General features: G+C 41.3%; 1 protein-coding gene across 3 annotated transcripts in view; it reads right to left on the reverse strand.

Annotated features, from left to right (window-relative positions):
- MCM10 (minichromosome maintenance 10 replication initiation factor) overlaps nt 1-9,708 on the reverse strand; it is a 36,897-nt gene extending 27,189 nt beyond the window's left edge. For 2 of the 3 annotated variants that reach the window (XM_070500885.1, XM_014850194.3), the window contains exons 1-5: nt 9,638-9,708; nt 7,472-7,562; nt 2,870-3,211; nt 1,965-2,069; nt 1,682-1,822 (exon numbers count right to left, since the gene is read on the reverse strand). In XM_070500885.1, coding sequence (XP_070356986.1) covers nt 1,682-1,822; nt 1,965-2,069; nt 2,870-3,211; nt 7,472-7,478 — 595 coding nt within the window. In that variant the 5' untranslated portion in view covers nt 7,479-7,562; nt 9,638-9,708. The remainder of the gene's footprint in view (nt 1-1,681; nt 1,823-1,964; nt 2,070-2,869; nt 3,212-7,471; nt 7,563-9,637) is intronic. The other variant, XM_014850196.3, reaches the window with a different exon arrangement.
- Between the last annotated feature and the right edge of the window lie 11,267 nt (nt 9,709-20,975).

The following is a 20,975-nucleotide window of genomic DNA, read 5'->3' on the forward strand; positions in this document are numbered from 1 at the left end:
GCAAATTCACTTGTATTTCTGAGGAAATGAACGTCTAATTTAATTTAACCAAATTTGAATTTAAATAGCCACACGTGGCTCGTAGCCGCCGGATTAGACAGTGCAGCTCTAAAGCACTGGTCCTCCATGTAATGACATTATTGAGTTTCACCAGACATGAAGCAGCGCGGCAGATCCCGTAAAGGAGTAAGAGCCCCTTCAGGAAGCAATAATTAGTAGAGATTTGTGTGCAGATCAAACTCCACCTGAAGAAAATCCGAAGTTAGCTCCTCTTTCCTTTCTTGTTTGTCTCTTGTTTCATCTCATTTCATTGCATTTCATTTTATTTGTGGAGTGGGCGAGGGGGAATTAGGGGATTCTACTCACTATTGCTTGCACTAAATATCCCCGATGAGGTTACTTTTCCTGTTTTAGAAGAGCTTGATAATGCTCCTGAAGGTGAGAAAGCTTGGATATTTTCCTTAATAAAATATCACTTTCTCTTAATAAGATTGTGTTGTTTACCCTCAAAGGGACTGTAGATCTAGAGGCCAAAACAACTCTAGAACTTTAGAATCTCGAGGAGCCGTGCCTGTGTCCCACTCCCTCAAAACTAAACTCTGGACACTGCCTAATGAAATACCTTAGTAACACCAAAGGCCCTAAGGGTCTGGGTACTATTCATAAGTGGATACACTGAATATATAATTTGTTGTTAAGTAAATATGAACACTCAGAGGCAGCAACTATTCTCTACCATTGTGTCATATGCCAGTGCTATTCAAGAGGGCCTTTTTGAACACGAGTGGTCAATAAAATGCTGCTTACTCTAAGCTATGTTATCTCCAGATCATTTTGTCTTTGATCCTCCAAATAATAATCACCTTGGGCAAACTGAGGCAGTATAACAAAATCAAGACAAAGGGCTTATAAATCTTCTTCATTTTATTTTCTGTATATATATGTGTGTGCTCGAAGAATTTTATTTGAGCACCATTCTGTACTTCTGGTAAAGAAACCTTTTATAAAAAATGGACCCCCTGGTTTAATACAACCTGGCTTCAAATAAAACTTGGTCACTTTATAAGAGAATCTGTGCCTTCATCTCACAAACTTGAAGACTGAATCTCTAGATTGCTAGCATGAGAACTCAACTGAGTGGTTACACTGACCACAGTTCAAGTCAACTCCAGGACTATAGACTTAAAAAAAAAATTCAATCGGGGCTGGCCCCGTGGCTGAGTGGTTAAGTTCGCGCGCTGCGCTGCAGGCGGCCCAGTGTTTCGTTGGTTCGAATCCTGGGCGCGGACATGGCACTGCTCATCAAACCACGCTGAGGCAGCGTCCCACATACCACAACTAGAAGAACCCATAACGAAGAATATACAACTATGTACTGGGGGGCTTTGGGGAGAAAAAGGAAAAAAATAAAAAAATCTTTAAAAAAAAAATTCAATCCTTGAAGTATTTACCAAATACATCTTCTCCCTAAGGATTTTCTAAGCACTTTAAAATGTAGAGAAAAGGTACAAAAATACAGCATATAGGTCCCATTCCCAAGAAACTTACTTTTCTCAATGAGCAGGTAAGACAGAACAAAACACACACACACACACACACACACACAAACACATCAGTGCCAAAATCTATTTTAAACAGAGCCAAAGCAAGTGAGAAACCAGAGAGCCCTCGAGTACCACACCTGCAGGTGAAACCTTCGGTGTCCGAGCCACCCGCTTGGTTTTTGGTGGAGCAGGGACATCAAGCTCTTCAGAAAAGCACGTGGACTCCTGAATTCTCTGAACCTTCTTCTCCTTAAGAGGGGGACGTGGAGACTTTTCTACTTGATTAAAAGTAAAAGAAATTAGCAAAGGAAATTTAGAAAGGGGCTCAAAAGCTGTTTTAGCAGGACTTGGATGCAGAGCAATGTCACAATTTCTTAATAACAGAAATGCATACTGTTCCTAGAATTACAGTCTTATTACCAGGCGATTTATGCAGAACAGGTGGACTTGCAGGTTGTTTAATTGTCGCCATTTTCAGCTGTTCTTCTAAGGACTTCATCTGCTCTTGCAACTTCCTTAATTCATCTACAAAAGAAAAATATACCAATTTCGGAACCAGACCAGAGGAAATATTATACACAATGAAAGTGTTGGAACTATTTTTGGTGTCCACCCATCGCCCCTAAAACCTGCAGACTCACAATATAATCCCATACTGAGAACTCATGATGAACTTTTGCATTTCAAAGAGGTTCTCTTAGAGAAATAAACTTTACATTTCCAGTAATCAAACCTCTAATATCTAAGCTAGTTATGAATCTATACTACTGACAGATATCAAAGATACATACCCCCAGCTAACAAGTTTTTAGGAGTCAAGAAATGATTCTATTTATTTGATAAATAGAATATATAATTAATACAATAAATGCTGGTTCCTGTATCAGAAAAAACAGCCAACCACTGAATTTGATTATAATTTAAAAATATATAAGAGAAGATGCCAGGAATAAGACAGCAGCACTCCTTCAAGCTTCTGTTCAAGAATGATCTCCTGCTCAAATAGAATGTGTAGTAGCTCTGTAGTCTTGTCCTTGGCTCCATATGCATACAAATCCTCCCCAAGTAGTATTTTTATGTAATAAGCACGAAAAGTGTTAGAGCCATTCTGTGAAGGAACAATTATAGTGGCTGGCACTGATATAAGGGGGCCTTTGACGCTGAAATGCTGGTCTTAAATGTTTGATCTACTAACTCATATAACTTTTTTTGCAGTTATTTTATCTCCACCTTTGAATCAACAGCTATTTTGATGAGAACTGTTAGACTGTAGTCTTCATCTAGTCTACTGAAAAGAAACTAGAGAAAACAAGTAGTTAGGGCACCTTGCAACTCTTGATTGGTTTTCCCTTGACTGAGAGCAGGAGCGGGGAGGAGTCTGTTTTTAGTTGATTGCAATGCAGGAACGTCTTCTTCATCTGTTAAGTCCCCCATATCTCCAAACAGAGTGGCCAGATTTTCCTTCTGGTCTTCAGTCGTCTCCACTTCTCCATCAACAGCCTCCTCTGTGTAAGATTCACCGTCACCATCAGCATCAAAGAGCTCATCAAATGCGTCAGGTGAGCCATCTTCCTGGGTCAAGGGTTGATTCTCTTCTGAATTACAATCCAAGGCCGACTCATTCTCCTCCAGCAGTGCGGTCAGCAGAGACAAATCATCTTCCTCCCCTAGAGGAAAAAGAAGAAAAGGGATAGAAAGTAAGCCGACCTGAGTGAAACTGATGTTGACAAACATAGTTAATTAAAAGAGCCACCATTAATAAGGCAATTAAAATGACTGCAGATTCACCAGTTTGCTTGGTATAATGGTTCTTGTCTCCACTTTCCCTCTTCCCAAATGCACTGGGAAGGCACTGGGCTAAGGAAGAGGGCATCAATATTTGCTCAGGGCCTACAGCGGCCCAGGCACTGGGCTAGATCTTTACTTGTGCTACTTCAGCTAATGAGACAACTTCCGGCACACCAACCTCCAAGAAACTCAATCCAGAAAGGAATAACAGAAAAACACACTAAACATACATTTAGGCCCTAAACATATATATTCCCCTACTTCTTAAGTGTTTGAGAAAATTTTTTAAAAATATAGAGATGTACAAAAAATTATATTAAAAAGTATTCATCTCTCATCACCCAGAATTACTCATCACTAACCTTTTGTCCTGTTTGCTTTTTGCCTTTATGTTAAATCGTTTTTTAAAAAGTTTATTATGCCAAATCTTATTCCAATTCCTTACTACTGCCTCCAGAGCCCCCTGCAACCACTATCATAATTCTGACATCACTCCACTCCATTTTTCATATTTTTTACATAAATATATAGGTATTCATAATCAACACACTGTATTTCACACTGTATGTATTACTCTGCATCCTGTTTTCATTCAACATGGCACGTATGATTGATCTAAATCAAAACATATAGTTCTAGCTTCCATCTTTCAATTGCTGTATAGTATTCCATAGAAAGACTGTATCACATTTTACTAATCTATTTTCCAATAAAGGACATATGAGCTGTGCTGCAATCGTGTCTACATCTTCTTGCACATGAGGGAGAGCTTCTTGGGAATACGTATCAGAAGGGGAACTGAGGGATTGTAGGGTATGTGCATTTTCCAATTTTACTAGATACTGCCAAATTATTCTCCAAATGGTTGCACTCTCACTAGCATTGTATGCAAGTATCGTTTCTCCCAACCACCTTACCAATATCTGAGATGTCACTTAAGGTTTTTTGCGAATCTGATGGATGAATGAAAAAGGCAGCTCATTGTTCTGATTTGATGTCCAGGATTACTAGTGAGGTGAAGAACTGCTTATGTCAAGTGGCCAGTTAGATTTCTTCTTTCTTGGTTTACTTTCTGTGCTTATTTTTTTTTCTCTATTTAGGCACTATTCCTTTATAAAATCAGAGGCATTTAAAGCAAAAATATTATTTGAATGCCCTGCTCCCCTTCCCCCATTTGATGGACAGGGGCTGAAGTCCAGAGAGGGTAAGGGCTGTTCAGGGCCACCTGGTAAAACAGGTCAGCACAGGAGCCTGGCTTAGGATGGAGATCTCCGGACCAGCAAATCAATATCCTTCGCAGCACTCTACACTCCCTGACCAGAAGGAAAAGAGCCAAGAGCCAAACTCAAGGCCCAGAATCTGACAAAGGGTCTAAAGCTTAAAGTCAGAGCTTGCATAACAATTAGTTTGACTTGCTTAGTCCACAAAGACCCCAACAGTGCAGGATGCAGCAAGAAAGAAGAGGCAATCTGGCTCCCTGTGCTCTGGTGAGGCTGACACATCCCTCCTCCATCTTTCATTCCCAGCTGCTGTAGAGAGCACACTCCAAGAAGAGGTCTTGGCCCACACCACTGGGAGCCCCAGGTGAAAAATGTTGCTTAGTGGCTCCATACTCCTCGCCTTGAACCCATCTTTTTTCATGAGAACACCAGGGCTAATCTTGTGATGCCTCCCATCCCAGGTTAGCCCAGTCACCACCAAAAATCCTCTGTCTTCTCCATGGTATGCTGACCCCATCTTCCCACCTCCTTGCTCCCAAACCCTGGGATCTGCTCTCTGGAACCCAGAATCTACTCCCAGCAAGCTTCCCTATATCCTCAGCAGCTCCTACAAGAGAAGTCTGGCTGCACCTGCAATCCCCTTAAGTGGACGTTGTTTAATCGTCCACACCTCACACTGAAAAGGCTAGAACAGTGTCCGGCACACAATAAACATTTGGTGATCAACTCCAGGGCCCTGACATCTTCTCTGCTCCCTATCACTTTGGAACCATTTACCTTTCTTCAAGACACAGATCACGACATCAAATTTCTTTCATCAAGAAGCCCTCCTGGTTGCTGTCATCTGCTGTTTCCCTTTGGAAGCCTCCCAGTCCTGCCCCCCTACCCCCCCCCCCCCCCGCACTGCTATCACTGTCCTCAGTCACTTCAATACCCAGAAGGATGATCCAGCCAACATCTTGGTCTCTCGGTCTCTTGACCTCCTCACTTTCAACGATCTTGTCCTCCCCCCATCTTAGCCACTTACTCCCAAGGTCATGCCCTGTCACCACAGCAAAAGCACAACTTACCTCTGAGATCTTCCCCATCTCCTATCCTTCCAGCTCACTCACGCGGGTACTCCCACCCAGCATTTCTTCCTCGTCAATGACTTCCACTCCATCCGCCCGCCTGCAATGTTTTTATCACCCTTCATCCTCCATTCCTCACATCCTCACTTTGGCTCCATGTTCCATCATTACAATCACTACCTTCTAACAACTCAAGTCCCCTGCTTCTCTCTCATGCCCTCACGTTCCTTGACAAAATCTTAATCCTGATGAAATCTAACAGGCCACCACCTCCATGCCTGCACCCCAACTGGTGACCTTTACTGAGGAAAAGCCACCATCCAGACTGGTTTAACTTTAAATGTATACCCAACAGTAAGAAACAGGCATTCAATATTGCTTAAAAATCCCCACCCTCCAAACACACTTGCTTTCCTCTTCTCTACTTCACACTGTACCTCCTCAAACCTCTGATGCCCTCTCTTCCCTCTTCACTCTCAGCTGATGATCTTGTCTCATGATTTACGGGAAAAAAACACAAGCAATCACACTTCCTCAGTTTTCACTACCACATCTGAACATATGTTCTCTACTTTTCCTCCTATGACGGATGAAGGGTCTAGTCCTATTTATGGCCAATCCTCCATTTTATACTCTGGATCCCATCCCTCTCAGCTCCTCAGGAACTTCCACCTACAATCACCAGCCCTCTCTCCCCAACACCACCCATTCTTCCCCGCCTTCTGGAGCATTCCACTCAGCATACAAACTCACTCCAGTGTCTCCCAACTTACTACCTACCTGATATTTTCCTACTTATTTTTTTGTTATTATCTTGTTCTCTCCACCAGAATGTAAGCAGGAATGTTGTTCAACAGTATCCCTATCACCAGTAAACATTTTGATTTCATCTGTACTGGAGCAAACCGTGAAGCCATGCCAACCACGTGAGATTTTGTTAGATACAATGATTTCTTAGAGAACACATACCCAATCTCTACTTATTTTCACGACCATCTCATAGCAAATAGTTATACTTCACATTACATCAATTGCCCTGTAGGTAATTTGGTGATTTTAGGAAACAGGAAATTATCATTATATCAAAGCTGTAATCAATTTCACATAATACCAGTGTGATAAATTAACAACATCTGGTTCTGATTTTTTTTTTAAAAGTACAAAGTGCAATAAACTTGGATTTTGAAAAAATAATCCAGGTTCAGACAATGAGTTCAATTACACAACCAGGAAAACAACACATTTTATTTGTTAGGGCCTCTTCACAGCCGGCACAATCATTTCTGTGCTGCCCTCAGGCTAAGCTCTGCTAATTAAAGCAATACCTCTTTACTGGTAAACATTTTGCACACTTCCCTGCAAAATGAACATAATTAGAAAGGATTGTATGAATTTAAGTCAGAGCTAGACTAAAACCACTTCAACAGATTTCAGTAGCAAATGTGAACTCTGAAGTCACACCGCCTGGGTTCAAACCCCTGCTCTGACAGCTTCACCTGTGACAAGTTACTAAACATCTGTCTTCCTGTCTATAAAATACGGTTGCTGTGAGGATTCGATCAGTTACTATGCATAAGGACCTTAGAGCAGCATTTGGCACATTTTAAGCATATGCCAACTATCAGTATTATGAGAGATAATGACTGCTGCCAGGAGGAGACATCCCACCTGATTAAAACAAATAACATTCAGTGACTGAAGCAAGATCTCGTTTGAGCCATTCAGATAATACTTGAGGGTGGGGTAGCTATTTTCACTATTTTGCAAATAGAATAAATAACAAGTCCATGGACATAAGGGTGGTTTTCCATTGAAACAAAGAACGACTGAGAAAACAGACAGGACTTACCATCCATGCTGTTGAGAGAACAGTGATGATGGAGAACTTCGAAGGAGGACCAGGTAGGTGCCCAGGAGACGGCAGTAATGTAAAATGTTGGCTGTGTGAAATCAACATTAGAAAAGTCACCATTGACTCTTCTCTCTCTCTCATACCGCATATCCAACAAATCCTGAATCCTACAAATCCTAGGAGCTCTAACCTCAGAATTCATGCAGAATCTGACCATTCTCACCCCTACTGCCAACGCCATCTCCCTCCTCGTACAGAAGCAGTCCCCTCTTTCTTGTCTTCAAACTACGGTTACAGAAACTTGGTTGAAGTGCACAGTAATTTGTATGATACTAGATTACATGGATGAGACAAATCGTGAACAGGTATTATCGAGGCTGGTCTAAATATTTGGGCTAATATCCCATCTTACTTATTATAACACATTTGATGTCTACATTATCCCTAGCAGACTAGTGTGTGGTTCTACTCAGTTGCAGCCTTAGCTGCACCAGGATTTCAATTCAGTACTAGTTAACAAAGCTCAGAGGCATAGTTGGCATAGCTAAATAGGATAAATTCATATCATTCCTTGCACTTTCCTGTTTTCATTTAAAAATGAGGGGTGAGGGTAAAAGGGCACACGTATAGAGACAGATGGCACCTAGACTTTGGGTGGTGAATATGATATAGTCTTCACAGAAATCAAAATATAATGATGTACACCTGAAATTTACATGTTATAAACCAATGCTACATAAACAAAAAAGAAAGAGAATTTTAAAAACTGCAAGAAGGTGAAAGTTTTTCTAGGCTATTATTTAACTTATATGTGCTCTTTAATATCTATGACCTTGGTGAGTCTAATGTCGAGTTATTAATTACGGTGCTTTCTTTTTACTTATTCAGCAAACATTTCCATGGACCCAACATGTGCCCCACACTGTGTTATCTACTGGGAAATTGGATTGTAAACTTCTACTGGATTGTAAGCTTCTTTAGGGTTAGGAGCAAACTGTCTTGTTCATTTCTATAACCAACCGCACTTTCCCTCCCAAACCCACGCACTCTTCCTCATCCTCACATCAAGGACCATCCAACAAGCACTCCGGGTTCTACCTCCAAAGTATTCTTCAAAACTTCCACTTCTCCCTAACTTCACCGCCAAAAGCCTAGTCTAGTCCAAGCCACATCACTCTTTTGCCCCGACTACTGCATTCGCTTCCTGTATTGTTTCTTTGTCCTTTTGTAATCTATTCTCCATCCTTTAGGTACATAAATCAGATCGTGGCATTCCCTTGATAAAAATTCTTTAATGATTTTCCCTTAGAATCTCTTAATGAATCATTTTCCCTTAATGAATCCCTTAGACCGCTCTTAGAACAAAATTTATAAAGCCTGCGAGGCAATGGATTCATTCTTATTCTCTCTCTCTCTCTTTCTGCTGCTTCTACTTCCTCATCTTTTCTATCTCCACTCCACCCAACTCTACCCAGCCCTCAAAGGATGCTCCAGCCAGACTAACCTGCTTTCAACTTCTTGAACACACCGAGTGCTCTCAGGCCTCAGGCTCTTTGTCTGGAAGGCTCTCCCCTAGCTCCTTCTCATCCTTCAGTCTCCGCTTAACTATCATTTTTTCTGAGCCTTCCAGACCACCGTATCTGGCTGGGCCCCCTTGATACCCGCTCCCTTCACCCTTTTCATGGCTAAACTGCACCTTCCACTATCGTGTACTTGTCTGTTATCTGTTACCTTCTTTAGATTGTAAGCTTCATGTGGGCAGAAGTAACGTGTGGTTTGGAACTCTGCACAAGGCACGCATTCAATAACGATTAGCAAATTATGAATTTTAAAAAATATATGAAGGAATGGGTAAAAGTCCAAACCGCAGGCATTCAGCAAGCGTTTTAAAAGGTTGCGCTGAAAGAGAAAAACCTGATTCCTTACACAGAGAAGACGGCCCGACGCATTTCGCAAGTGCCCCGCAGACCTCAGCCCCGCACGGCCCGGTCATCTGCACCCAGCGCCCCCTCGGCCGCAGCCGATTTCCAGGCTCGCCCACCTGCGGGCCCCGGCTCCGCGCCTTCCGCCCTCAGAGGTCTCTCAACTGCCCGGCAGACGCGCGTGGCGGCCCCTCACTCCCACCGCCCGACGGCCACCCCACACCTAGACCCCGCTTCTTACCGGCTCCGCACCACCTCCCTTCTTCAGCCAGACCCGCCAAAATTCCAATTAGCCCCACCCCCGCCTCTGACGTCAGACGCACGTCGCGCTGATTGGCTACGTCAGAGCTCTCGGAGCGGAAGACCGGGGAGAGAGGGTGAAGCGTGCTCCTTACGTAGAGCAAGCTGATTGGCTCACGTGACCGGCGCCCTCTTTGTTGGGGGCAAGGGAACTTCCGGTCCCTGCAGCCTTGGGCGCTTTTAGGTAAGGGTGTTCTGGCGCGCCTGGCCAGTACCGGGAAGTGTAAGTCTTCTTGTGCGGTGTTTGCAGAGGTGGTCCGAACTCAATTCGTGACGCTTTCCGAGACTGAGTGTGTCATCCCATCCTTGCGAGCCTCAGTTTCTCGTTCTCTGCGGGGGAGGGTAACGCTAGACGCGAGGAGCCCGCGCATTTAAGCTTAAAGTGCGGAGCCGGTTCCAAACGTGCTGCTGTGCTCACAGGTGTCCTCTGGTGCCCTGATCGTGTACAAGCCCGAAGAAGCTGGTTGATGTTTGCACTTAGTTATTTCACAACCTCGTGTTCAGTTGAGATGATTGGACTCAAAAACATACAAAAATCTGGTCCACTATTAACTCTGCCTGACCTTGGGGAAGTAACGTATCCCGTTGGGATTCGGCTTCGCCATCTGTAAAAGGAGAGGCTGGACGACGGTCTTTGACACGGTAGAAACCACTGTTTGCCAGGAATTCGTGGTCCGTAGACGTTGAGACCTGTAAGTGGCGTCAGAGCTGAGAATAACTTATCAGGAGATCATATTTTTCACAGAATATGTTTTAGTAAAATGCAGACTTCTTTATGTATTTAGTCTAAAAACAGTGTTTGTGCAAAATTCCAAGAACGCAGTTTCTAAATACAGAATAATATGTAGCTTCTACAAAATTTCAAAGAATTCAGGGCAGAAGAGTTTTTGATGGATCAAATGACCATTTTTAGTCTTTTTTTTTTCCTCTCTCTCAGACTGTTGAGTCATTGCATTCCCTCACTGATAATGCATTTCATGTAAGATGATATCTCTTTCCAGTGTGTTTACCTTCATTTTCAGGAAAACTAAAATCCGTTTTAGGATGACTGGAAAATAAACAGTCCTCATGCCACCTACATTGACTTTTTCCTATGTCCTAATGGAGTAAATTAATGCTCCGTTTATGAGCTTAGCCCTATTATGTGAACCTATTATATTGACCCAGGAATAAGAGCAATACCACGTTTAAGAGTGGCTGGTGTTAAAAACTTCACAGTGATGGAGGAACTACAGTAATCAAATTGAAGAAAGGGGTTTAAATGCGTCGCTACAGCTAATTGTAAAGGTTCATCGTAGATTTATTCTTAGCCATCATGCCGACATTCCTGGACCAATTCTGATTCTTATTCTGAAGTTCTTTTCTTCCCTCTTGACACTTTCCAGGTCCACTTTGCATCCAAATCCAGGCAAGAAATAGGAAACGCTACCGATCTAAGCCCTCAAACTTTCCTCGAGTGAGGGATCAGGCAATTATTATTGGAATTAGTATAGTGTTGATGTTGAGAAAAGAGGTGGAGGTAATTTCGAGAAAAAATTAGAAGGGAGAGAAGACAGGAGGGAGGAAGAGAGGGAGGGAAGGGGGAGAGAGAGGAGAGTTTAGGGTGGTTTTTTGAGGCAATGTACTGAAGCAGGGAACACAGGAAGAACAGAACGGGTTAGGGTAGAAGATAGATTTGTTTTTTTTAGATTTGGGTTTAGATAGATTTTTTTTTATAGATGTGTGAAACATACTGATTAAGAAAAGTTTGATCTTCAGATCTGGGGTTCAAAGGAGAGGTCTGTACTGGAGAAGGGTTTGAGAGTCATCAATATATATCTAAAATGACATCTGAAACAAAGAACTCTATTGCGGTGGTTTCTTAACCTTTTGCCAAGAGGTGATCACAGACCCCATTGAGAATACAGTGAAAATGGTGGTGGTGGGGGGGGGGCTTTGTTTCCCCAGAAGAGTGCACACATATATTCAAGATTTGTATACCTTTTCAGGGGACTCACATATTTTCCTGAAAACACCCCTCCAAATCAAGAACCTCTGATGTAGAAGGCCAGAAACCTGGGGAGCACAAACACTTGAGGTACAGAAAAGGAGCCAAAGGCAGAAGCTGAGCAGAAACAGCTGGGGTGGTTAAGGTGCCCTTGACCTGGGCCTGCCCTTCATGTGGCCCTGCTCTGGTCCTCTTCCAGCTGTGCTCTCACACAGGGTGAGGATTCCTGCAGCCAAGGGGATGCACCCATCCAGATCCTGGGCAACCTCTTGTAGCCAGAGTTCTAGTTCTTGGGACTTTGATTTTTTTAATGGTCCTGAGGCTTCGAGAACCTCCCTGGCCTCTTCCCCTGGCTGTCCTTTCAGGAGTGGATCCCTCTGTCTAAGGGCAGCTGTTTGGCAATGGTTTTGGCGGGGGGGGGGGAGCATGGCTAGCAGGCTGGCATGTCCCCATCCTTGGTGAGAGGCTGCCAAGTACAGCACAGAACTGAGTCCAGATGGGAAGAGAAGCAGGGTTTGCAGGGCTTGGGCCTACTTCTCAAGATGCTATGTTTCAGTGTGAAACTCCACGGAGATTGTTAGTTTTATCTATAAACTTTGAAACTGTACGCACAGGTATGTGGGCCTCCATTTGTATTCTTGCCCCAGGGTTTTCCAATGTCAGGGGTGGGCCTGCAGGAAAATCATGGCCCAGGATGCCAAAGAAGGAGGGTTTTAAGAAGGAAGAGGTGAATGTCAATGCTATAGAGCAGGGGTTCTCAAAATCTGGTCCCCGGACCTGCAGCATCAACACCTTCTGGGAACTTGTTAGAATCAAATGCTTGGGCCCCACACCAGACCTACGGAATCAGAAACTTTGCGGGTGGAACCACATTCTGGGGTTGGCCTTGTAATTATTGTCTCCCTCTATAGTAGTTCTAAAATTTATAGAATGCATCAGAATCACCAGGAGACCTTTTAAAACATACCACAAAACAAGAAAGGGACACAGGCAGCAGAGAGGGAATGGTTAGTCAGCCTCAAGCCTCATTCCCCCGGATGCCACTGGTCCATATTGCTCAGTACCTCCCTGGGCACCCCTGCCAGAGTTCCCCATTCTCCGTGTCCACTTACCCAGTCTTAGAGATGATTTCTCACATCTGAACCCATCCTCTCCTCGACGTCCTCACTTTTGGGACCCTCCTTAAGCCCTTATCATCTCTCTCCTTTTTACTTCTAACTGGCCTACTCACCCACTTCAACCCATTTCCCTTGTTGCTCTCAATTACAGCAAAATCTTGACATGGCTTTTCCCTGATCAAAATTCACCAACAGTTCCTCCATTCCTATAAATCCCAAACCTCTTGCCATTCAAGATCTTTACTTACAGACCTGAGTCCTGCCTACTTTTCCACTAACCTCAGCTCTTATCTTGCCTCACTGAGTCAGTCTTTCTTCCAGCCATACCGACCTGTTTCCTCTTCCTCAAATATCACAGGCTCGGGCCTGCCTCAGAGCCTTTGTACAGGCAGACCCCTCTGCTTGGAAAGCCTGGAACCATGGGGTCACCTCCAAGTACCTAGTCGACTCCTCATCCAGCCAGTCTGAGACCAGGCGTCACCTTCTCTGTGAAGCTCTTCTGGGCCCCCTGGGCTAAGTATTCCTACTCGGTGCTTCTTACAACTCTAGACTGCTTGGTTATATAGAACTTTCCACATTACACTCTAATCATTTCTGTCTTCTGCTTCTTCCCACCATAATGTTAGTATCTGCAGACAAGAAAACTTTCTTCACCTTCCTCTCTCTTCTTTCATCTTCTCTCTTGCTGCTGGTACCTGGCACACATTAAATGTTTACAGAAAGAATCGAATGGAGTATTTTCTCCTTAACAAGTCACTTAGCATCTTGGGGCTCAGTTTCTTCATCTGTAAAGTGCTGATAATGGCAATACGTGGACTACAGGGTTTTGGGTAGGATCAAGTGAGAATTGCCAATACTTTTTTGCACATTGATCCACTTTTATTACTTTTTATTACTCAGCCATAATCCTTATTGTCTCAGGTATACAAGGTGTTGGATGAAGATGTGATGCATATTCTAGGAATTTACAGTCTAATTTGGGAGATGTGACATATGAATAAAAGATAAATAACATAAAGTGACTAACAGGGAGCACCAATCTCGCTGGAGAGGAGGTAACAGATAGAGAAGAGGTAGAATATTAAAAGAAGTAGGTAAAATGAACTGTGGAAGGCGATGAACACCAGGTCGAGAACTTTCTTCTGGAAGCGGTAAAGAGAGGATGTCTGAGCAGGTGAGGGAGGAAGGTAGAGGTATACAAGAAAGGTGTGGCTGAGTGTTTAGACTCTGGAGTTAAGACTGCATGATTTTTAGCTGCCACCTACTAACTGTGCAACCTTGGGTAAGTTACTTAGCCTGTCTGGGCCTCAACTTACTCATCTGCAAAACAGGGACATTCATAATTATTTCATAAGGTCTTGTGAGGATTAATAAGAAAAACTTGAAAATATACATGGTGTGCCCAGCACATGTGAGCATTAAGTGTATACTGACTTACATTATTTTTTTTTTTTTTGAGGAAGATTAGCCCTGAGCTAACATCTGCTACCAATCCTCCTCTTTTTGCTGAGGAAGACTGGCCCTGAGCTAACATCCATGCCCATCTTCCTCTACTTTATACGTGGGACACCTACCACAGCATGGCTTGCCAAGTGGTACCATGTCCACACCAGGGATCTGAACTGGCGAACCCCGGGCAGCTGAAGCAGAACGTGCAAGCTTAACCGCTGCACCACTGGGCCAGCCCCCTGACTTATATTCTTAAGTCATTGTTTATAAGGCATTGTTTAGGAAAATTAAGCTAACAAAGATAGGTGCTCAGGCACTGACTATACCAGAAACTGGAGGCAGAGGAGCTCGTCACAAGATTGTGATAGTCCTGGACTGAGAGTTGAAGGAAGGGAGAATGGGAAACATTATGAAGGAAAACCTGTCTGCTTTGGTAACCGACTGAAGGAAAGTTATCTTTGGCAGGAAGAGGAGAGGCTGATGGCCAGGTTGGCAATACCTGGGAGATGGGCAGAATTATAGAGATGCACCAGAAGTCTAAAGGACGAGCTGGTTTGGACAGGGTAGAGATGATGAGCTCAGTCTGAGGTGACGGTGTGATTTCAGCAGGTACCTTTAGATTTGTGACTGAAGCCAGGGGGACGTATCAGGGCTTCAAGTGTAGGGTCTGGGTTGTGGTGTAGTGAATGCAGTTGAGTCCTCTAGAGACTGCAGAGCAGAATATCTTTTATTCTTTTTTAAGTATACTTTTTTGGTCAGGAAGATTGGCCCTGAGCTAACATCTGTTGCCAATCTTCCAGTTTTTTTTTTCTCCCCAAAGCCCCAGTACATCATTGTATATGCTAGTTGTAGTTCATTCTAGTTCCTCTATGTGGGAGGCTGCCACAGGATGGCTTGATGAGTGGCATCTAGGCCTGCGCCCAGAATCTGAGCCAGCAAACCCCAGGCCACTGAAACAGAGTGCACGAACTTAACCATTGGGCCACGGGGCTGGCCCCCAGAATATCTTTGAGTATGTTTACCTGGTTAATGATTACATCAATTCTCCCATCCTTAGGCCCAGCAGGAGACAGTGCTTTTCAAAATGAGAAAATCAGACCTTCCACTGGGAGTAATAGCCCGTTTCCACAGCCCCCCGCCACCAGCACCTCCCTGCAGACATCTCTTTACATCTGCCTTCACATCTTCCTTGCTGTACGGTGCAGAACTCTCTAGACTCATCCCAAATTTGAGTTTGTCTAACTGACTGGACAAAGACCCTGTACTGGGAAAAATGTTATTCTTGCTTAGAGGCAACCCTCTACTTAGAGATGAATGGCCCTTCTTAGAAAGAGGAAAACCCAACCTCCTTGATTTTCATAACAGAATGTTGTCTTTGTTGCCCATAGAAATGTGTCTTGCTTTTCAGTCAACCCAGAAGTTACTTTAAACAATAGGATATGTTCCTCCATCTAGTTACCTCAACTGATGTTTTGCAAAGGGAAGCCAATAAAAAACACTAGTCTTGCTAGTTTTAATTAACTCATAAGAATGGTCAACACATTTGTTCCTTGGTTATGCTGGGTTACAGTACGTATTTTATATACGGGAAATAACTTTTACCCATGATTATGGCTCCATATATTTAAAGGACAAAATTGATACATAAATCTATCAGTGCATTGAGAGTTCTTGAATTGATACCTTTTGCATTATACTTCACATCTTTGCAATTACTTAACTAGAAAAAATATTTAAATTACTCAGCAGTTACTAACATTTTCATAGCAAGAGTCCATAATGTTATTTCAATAATTTTTAAAATGACAAACTATGTAGGTCAAAGGATGCCAAAGAAGATCGTAAAATTATTTCTACTTTTTCTTTGCCTTTCCAAGCAAAGCATTTTGGTACCTTTCATTTGTTCCACTAAAATATCTGAATATTAGTCCATATACTTGATTCCTGTTACACTTAAAATATGCAACTAACTGTCACATCAGCTTTTCTCCACTGAATTAATGATGGCATAATAAATTTGATAATCATTAAAAACAATTCCAAGTCAGCCTTTTCATTATGGGTCAAATGGAAATCTTAGCCAACCTTCACAACAATCTTGATTTTCTGATGCACACAATGCATTTTACTTGTGTTCATGGTAAATAATGTTATAGTCCAAATTTTTTTTCATTTTTTAGAAAATAGTAGACTTTATTTTTTAGAGCAGTTTTAGAACTATAGAAAAATTGAGTGGAAAGCACAGAGAGTTCCCATACAGCCCCTTCCACACACAATTCCCCTGTTATTAACATCTTGCATTTGTTACAATTGATGATCCAGTATTGATACATTAACTAATGTCTATAGTTTTCATTAGGGTTCACTCCTTATGTTATACATCAATGGGCTTTGACAAATGTATCCACCATAACAGTATCATGCAGAATAGTTTCACTGCCCTAAAAATCCTCTGTGCTCTTACCCATTCATCATTTCTCCCTCTACCTAGCTCCTGGCAACCACCACTCTTTTTTATTATCTGCATAATTTTGCCTTTTCCAGAGTGTCATACAGTTTGAATCATACATCATGTAGCCTTTTCAGGTTATCTTCTTTCACTTGGTAATACGCACGTAAGGTTCTTCCATATCTTTTCGTGATTTGAGAGCTCATTCCTTTTCAGCACTGAATATTATTCCATTATATGGATGTACCACAACTTGTTTATCCATTTGCCTATTGAAGGATATCTTGGTTGCTTCCACATTTTCACAATTATAAATAAAGCTATTATAAACATTAGTGTGCAGGTTTTCTGTAGATATAAGTTTTCGATTCATTTGGATAAATGCCAAGGACTGTACACTTAGTTTTGCAAGAAACCACCAAACTGTCTTCCAAAGTACCATTCTGCACTTCCATCAACAATGAATGAGAGTTCCTGTTGTTCACATCCTCACTAGCATTTGGTGTTCTTATTGTTTTGCATTTTAGCCATTCTAATAAGCATGTGGTGGTATCTTGTTTTAATTTGCAATTCCTTAATGACATATGATGTTGAACATCTTTTCATGTGCTTATTTGCCATTTGTACATCTTCTTTGGTGAGGTACTTGTTATCTTTTGCCCATTTTTAAATTGGATTATTTTCTTATCTTTAAAGAGTTCTTTGTTTATTTTGGATACCAGTCCTTTATCAGATATGTGATTTGTAAAGATTTATTCCCAGTCTGTGGCTTGAGTTAGTCTTTGTGAAAGGTGTAAGGTCAGTGTCTAAATTCTTTTTTTTTTTGCTGAGGAAGATTTGCTCTGAGCTAACATCTGTGCCAATCTTCCTCTATATTTTAGTATGTGGACTTCTAGCACAGCATGGGCACTAACAGAGTGGTGTAGGTCCACACCCAGGAACCAAACCCAGGGCCACAGAAGCATAGTTTGCTGAACTTAACCACTAGGCCACTGGGGTTGGCCCTAGACTCATTTTTTTGCATGCAGATGTCGAATTGTGCCAGCATCATTTGTTAAAAACACTACCCTTTCTCCATTGAATTGCTTTGGCTCTTTTGTCAAAGACCAGTTGACTATCTCGGTATTTCTGGGCTCTCTGTTCTGTTCCGCTGATATATATTTGTCTATTCTTTTGCCAATACCATGCTGTTTGTTTACTGTAGCTTTATAGTAAGTCTTGAAGTTGGATAGTGTCCTCCAGCTTTGTTCTTCTCCTGCAATAATGTGCTGGCTATTCTGGGTCTTTTGCCTCTCTATACATACTTTAGAATCAGTTTGTTGATAGCCTCAAAATAACTTGATTTTTTTTTTTTTTTGAGGGAGATTAGCCCTGAGCTAACATCTGCTGCCAATCCTCCTCTTTTTGCTGAAGAAGATTGGCCCTGAGCCCATCTTCCTCTACTTTATGTGTGGGACGCCTGCCACAGCATGGCCTGCTAAGCAGTGCATAGGTCCCTGCCTGGGATCCAAACCAGCAACCTCTGGGCCGCCAAAGTGGAGCAAGCAAACTTAACCAGTACACCACAAAGCTGGCCCCTAACTTGTTGGGATTTTGATTGGGATTGCATTGAATCTATAGGTCAGTTTGGGAAGAACTGACATCTTGACAATATTGAGCCTATACATAAACATGGACTGTCTCTCCATTTATTTAGTTATTTGATTTCTTTCATCAGATCTTATACATATTTTATTAGATTTATACCTATTTCATTTTTTGGTGCTAATGTAAATGTTATTGTTTTTTAATTTCAAGTTCCAATTGTTCATTGCTGGTATACTGATATTAATAATTTGTCTTCTGTTTTCTTAGCTAACCTGGCTAGGGGTTTATCAATTTTATTGACCATTTCAAAGAACCTGCTTTTGGTTTCACTGATTTTCTCTATTGGTTTCCTGGTTTTGATTTAATTGATTTCTGCTCTAATTTTTATTATTTCTCTTCTCCTGCTTATTTTGTGTTTAACTTGCCATTCTTTTTCTAGTTTCTTAAAGTGAAAGCTTAGATCATTGGTTTTAGATCTTTCTTCTTTTCTATATATGTATTCCATGCTATACACTTCCTGCTAGGCACTGCTTTCACTTCATCCCAGAAATCTTGATAAGTTATTCTTTCATTTGTTTAAAATATTTTAAAATTTTTCTTGAGACTTCTTCTTTAACCCATTATTTACAAGTCTGTTGTTTAATTTCCCAGTGTGCTGAGGGTTTCCACGTATCTTTCTGTGGAATCAGTGCATGATTCCTATTGTTTCACTTTTGTTAAGCTGTGTTTTGTGGCTCAGAATGTGGTCTGTGTTGGTGTATGTTCTGAAAGAGCTTGAGAAGAATGTGCATTCTGCTGTGTGTAGAATATGAAATATTCTACAAATGTGAATTAGATCTAGTTGGTTGATTGTGCTGTTCAGTTCAACTATGCCCTTACTGATTTTTTGCCTATTGGGTCTATTAATTACTGATAGAGGGGTTTTGAAGTCTTCGGCTATACTAGTGGAATCCTCTCTTTTTGCTTGCAGTTCTATCAGCTTTTGTCTTATGTATTTTGATGTTCTGTTGTTAGGTGCATATACATTAAAGATATTTTGTCTTCTTGGAGAATTGACCCCTTTTTCATTTTGTAATATCCTTCTTTATCTCTGACAATTTTCCTTGCTCTGAAGTCTTCTTTGTCTGAAATTAATATAGCTACTCCAGATTTATTTTCATTAGTGTTAGCATGCTATCTTCCTCCATCTCTTTACTTTTAATCTATATATGTCTCTATATTTCAAGTGGGTTTCTTGTAGACAGCACATAGGTGGTCTTGTTTTTTTATCCATTCTGACAATTTCTGTCTTTTAGTTGGTATATTTAGATCAATGATGTTTAAAGTGACTACTGATGTAACTGGATTAACATCTACCATATTTGTTACTGTTTTCTATTCGTTGCCCTTGTTCTTTGTTTCTTTTATTGCCTTCCACTGTATTTCTGGCTTCTCTGGTTTTAATCGAACATTTTATATTATTGCATTTTCTCTCTTCTCTTAGCGTATCAATTGTACTTTTTTTAACATTTTTTTTTAGTAGTTGCCCTGAAGTTTGCAATTCACACTGACAACTAATCCAAGTTCACTTTCTAAGAATACTACACAGCTTTACAGGTAGTGCAAATACCTTGTAACAGAGTATTCCCAATTCCTCCCTCCTTATTCCATTTGTCGTTTAGCTATAATCACCAAAGACATTGTGGCTATTATTATTTTGAACAAACTCTTATCTATTAGATCAATTAAAAACAAGAAAAATAAGACTTTATCTTCATTCATTCTTTCTCCAGTCCTCTTACTTTCTTTGAGTTTCTGACCTATATTATTTTCCTTCTCTCTGAAGAACTTCTTTAACATTTCTGTAAGGCAGGTCTGCTGGCAACAAATTCCATTAATTTTTGTTTATTTGAGAAAGTCTATTTTTCCTTCACTTTTGAAAGATAATTTCCATGGACACAGAATTCTCGGTTGATGGTTTTTCTCTCTCTCAACAGTTTAAATATTTCACTCTTTTCTTCTTGCTTGCTTGTTTCTGAAGAGATGCCAAATATATTGCTTATCTTTGCTCCTCTACAGGTAAGGTCTTTTTCCCCTCTGCTTCTTTCAATATTTTCTCTTTGCTTTTGATTTTCTGCAGTTTGAATATGATATACCTAGGTGAAGATGTTTTAGTATTTATCTTGTTTGTAGTTCTGTCAGCTTCCTGGATCTGTGGTTTGGTGTCCAAAATTAATTTTTAAAACTTCTCAGCCATGATTACTTCAAAAATTCCTCTGTCCCCATCTCTCTTTCTTTTCCTTCTCACATTCTCATTGCACATGTTACACTTTTTGTAATTGTTCCAGAGTTCTTGGATATTCTGTTCTTTTTCATTCTTTCTCTTTGCATTTCGATTTTGGAAGTTTCTACTGATATTTCTTCAAGCTCACTGATGACTTCCTCAGCCACGTCCAGTCTACTGATGAGCCTGTCAAAGGCATTCTTCACTTCTGTTACAGTGTTTTTGATTTTGAATATTTCCTTTTGATTCTTTCTTAGAGTTTCCATCTCTCTGCTTACATTACCCCTCTGTTCCTGCATGGTCACCTTTTTCCATTAGAGCCCTTAGGGTATTAACCATAGTTGTTTTAAAGCCCCAGTCTTACATCCATCATATCTGTGTCTGGTTCTGATATTTCTGTCTTTTAAAACTGTGTTTTTGTCTTTT

Source organism: Equus asinus, chromosome 29 (assembly GCF_041296235.1).
Source record: "Equus asinus isolate D_3611 breed Donkey chromosome 29, EquAss-T2T_v2, whole genome shotgun sequence".
NCBI classification, from domain to species: domain Eukaryota; kingdom Metazoa; phylum Chordata; class Mammalia; order Perissodactyla; family Equidae; genus Equus; species Equus asinus.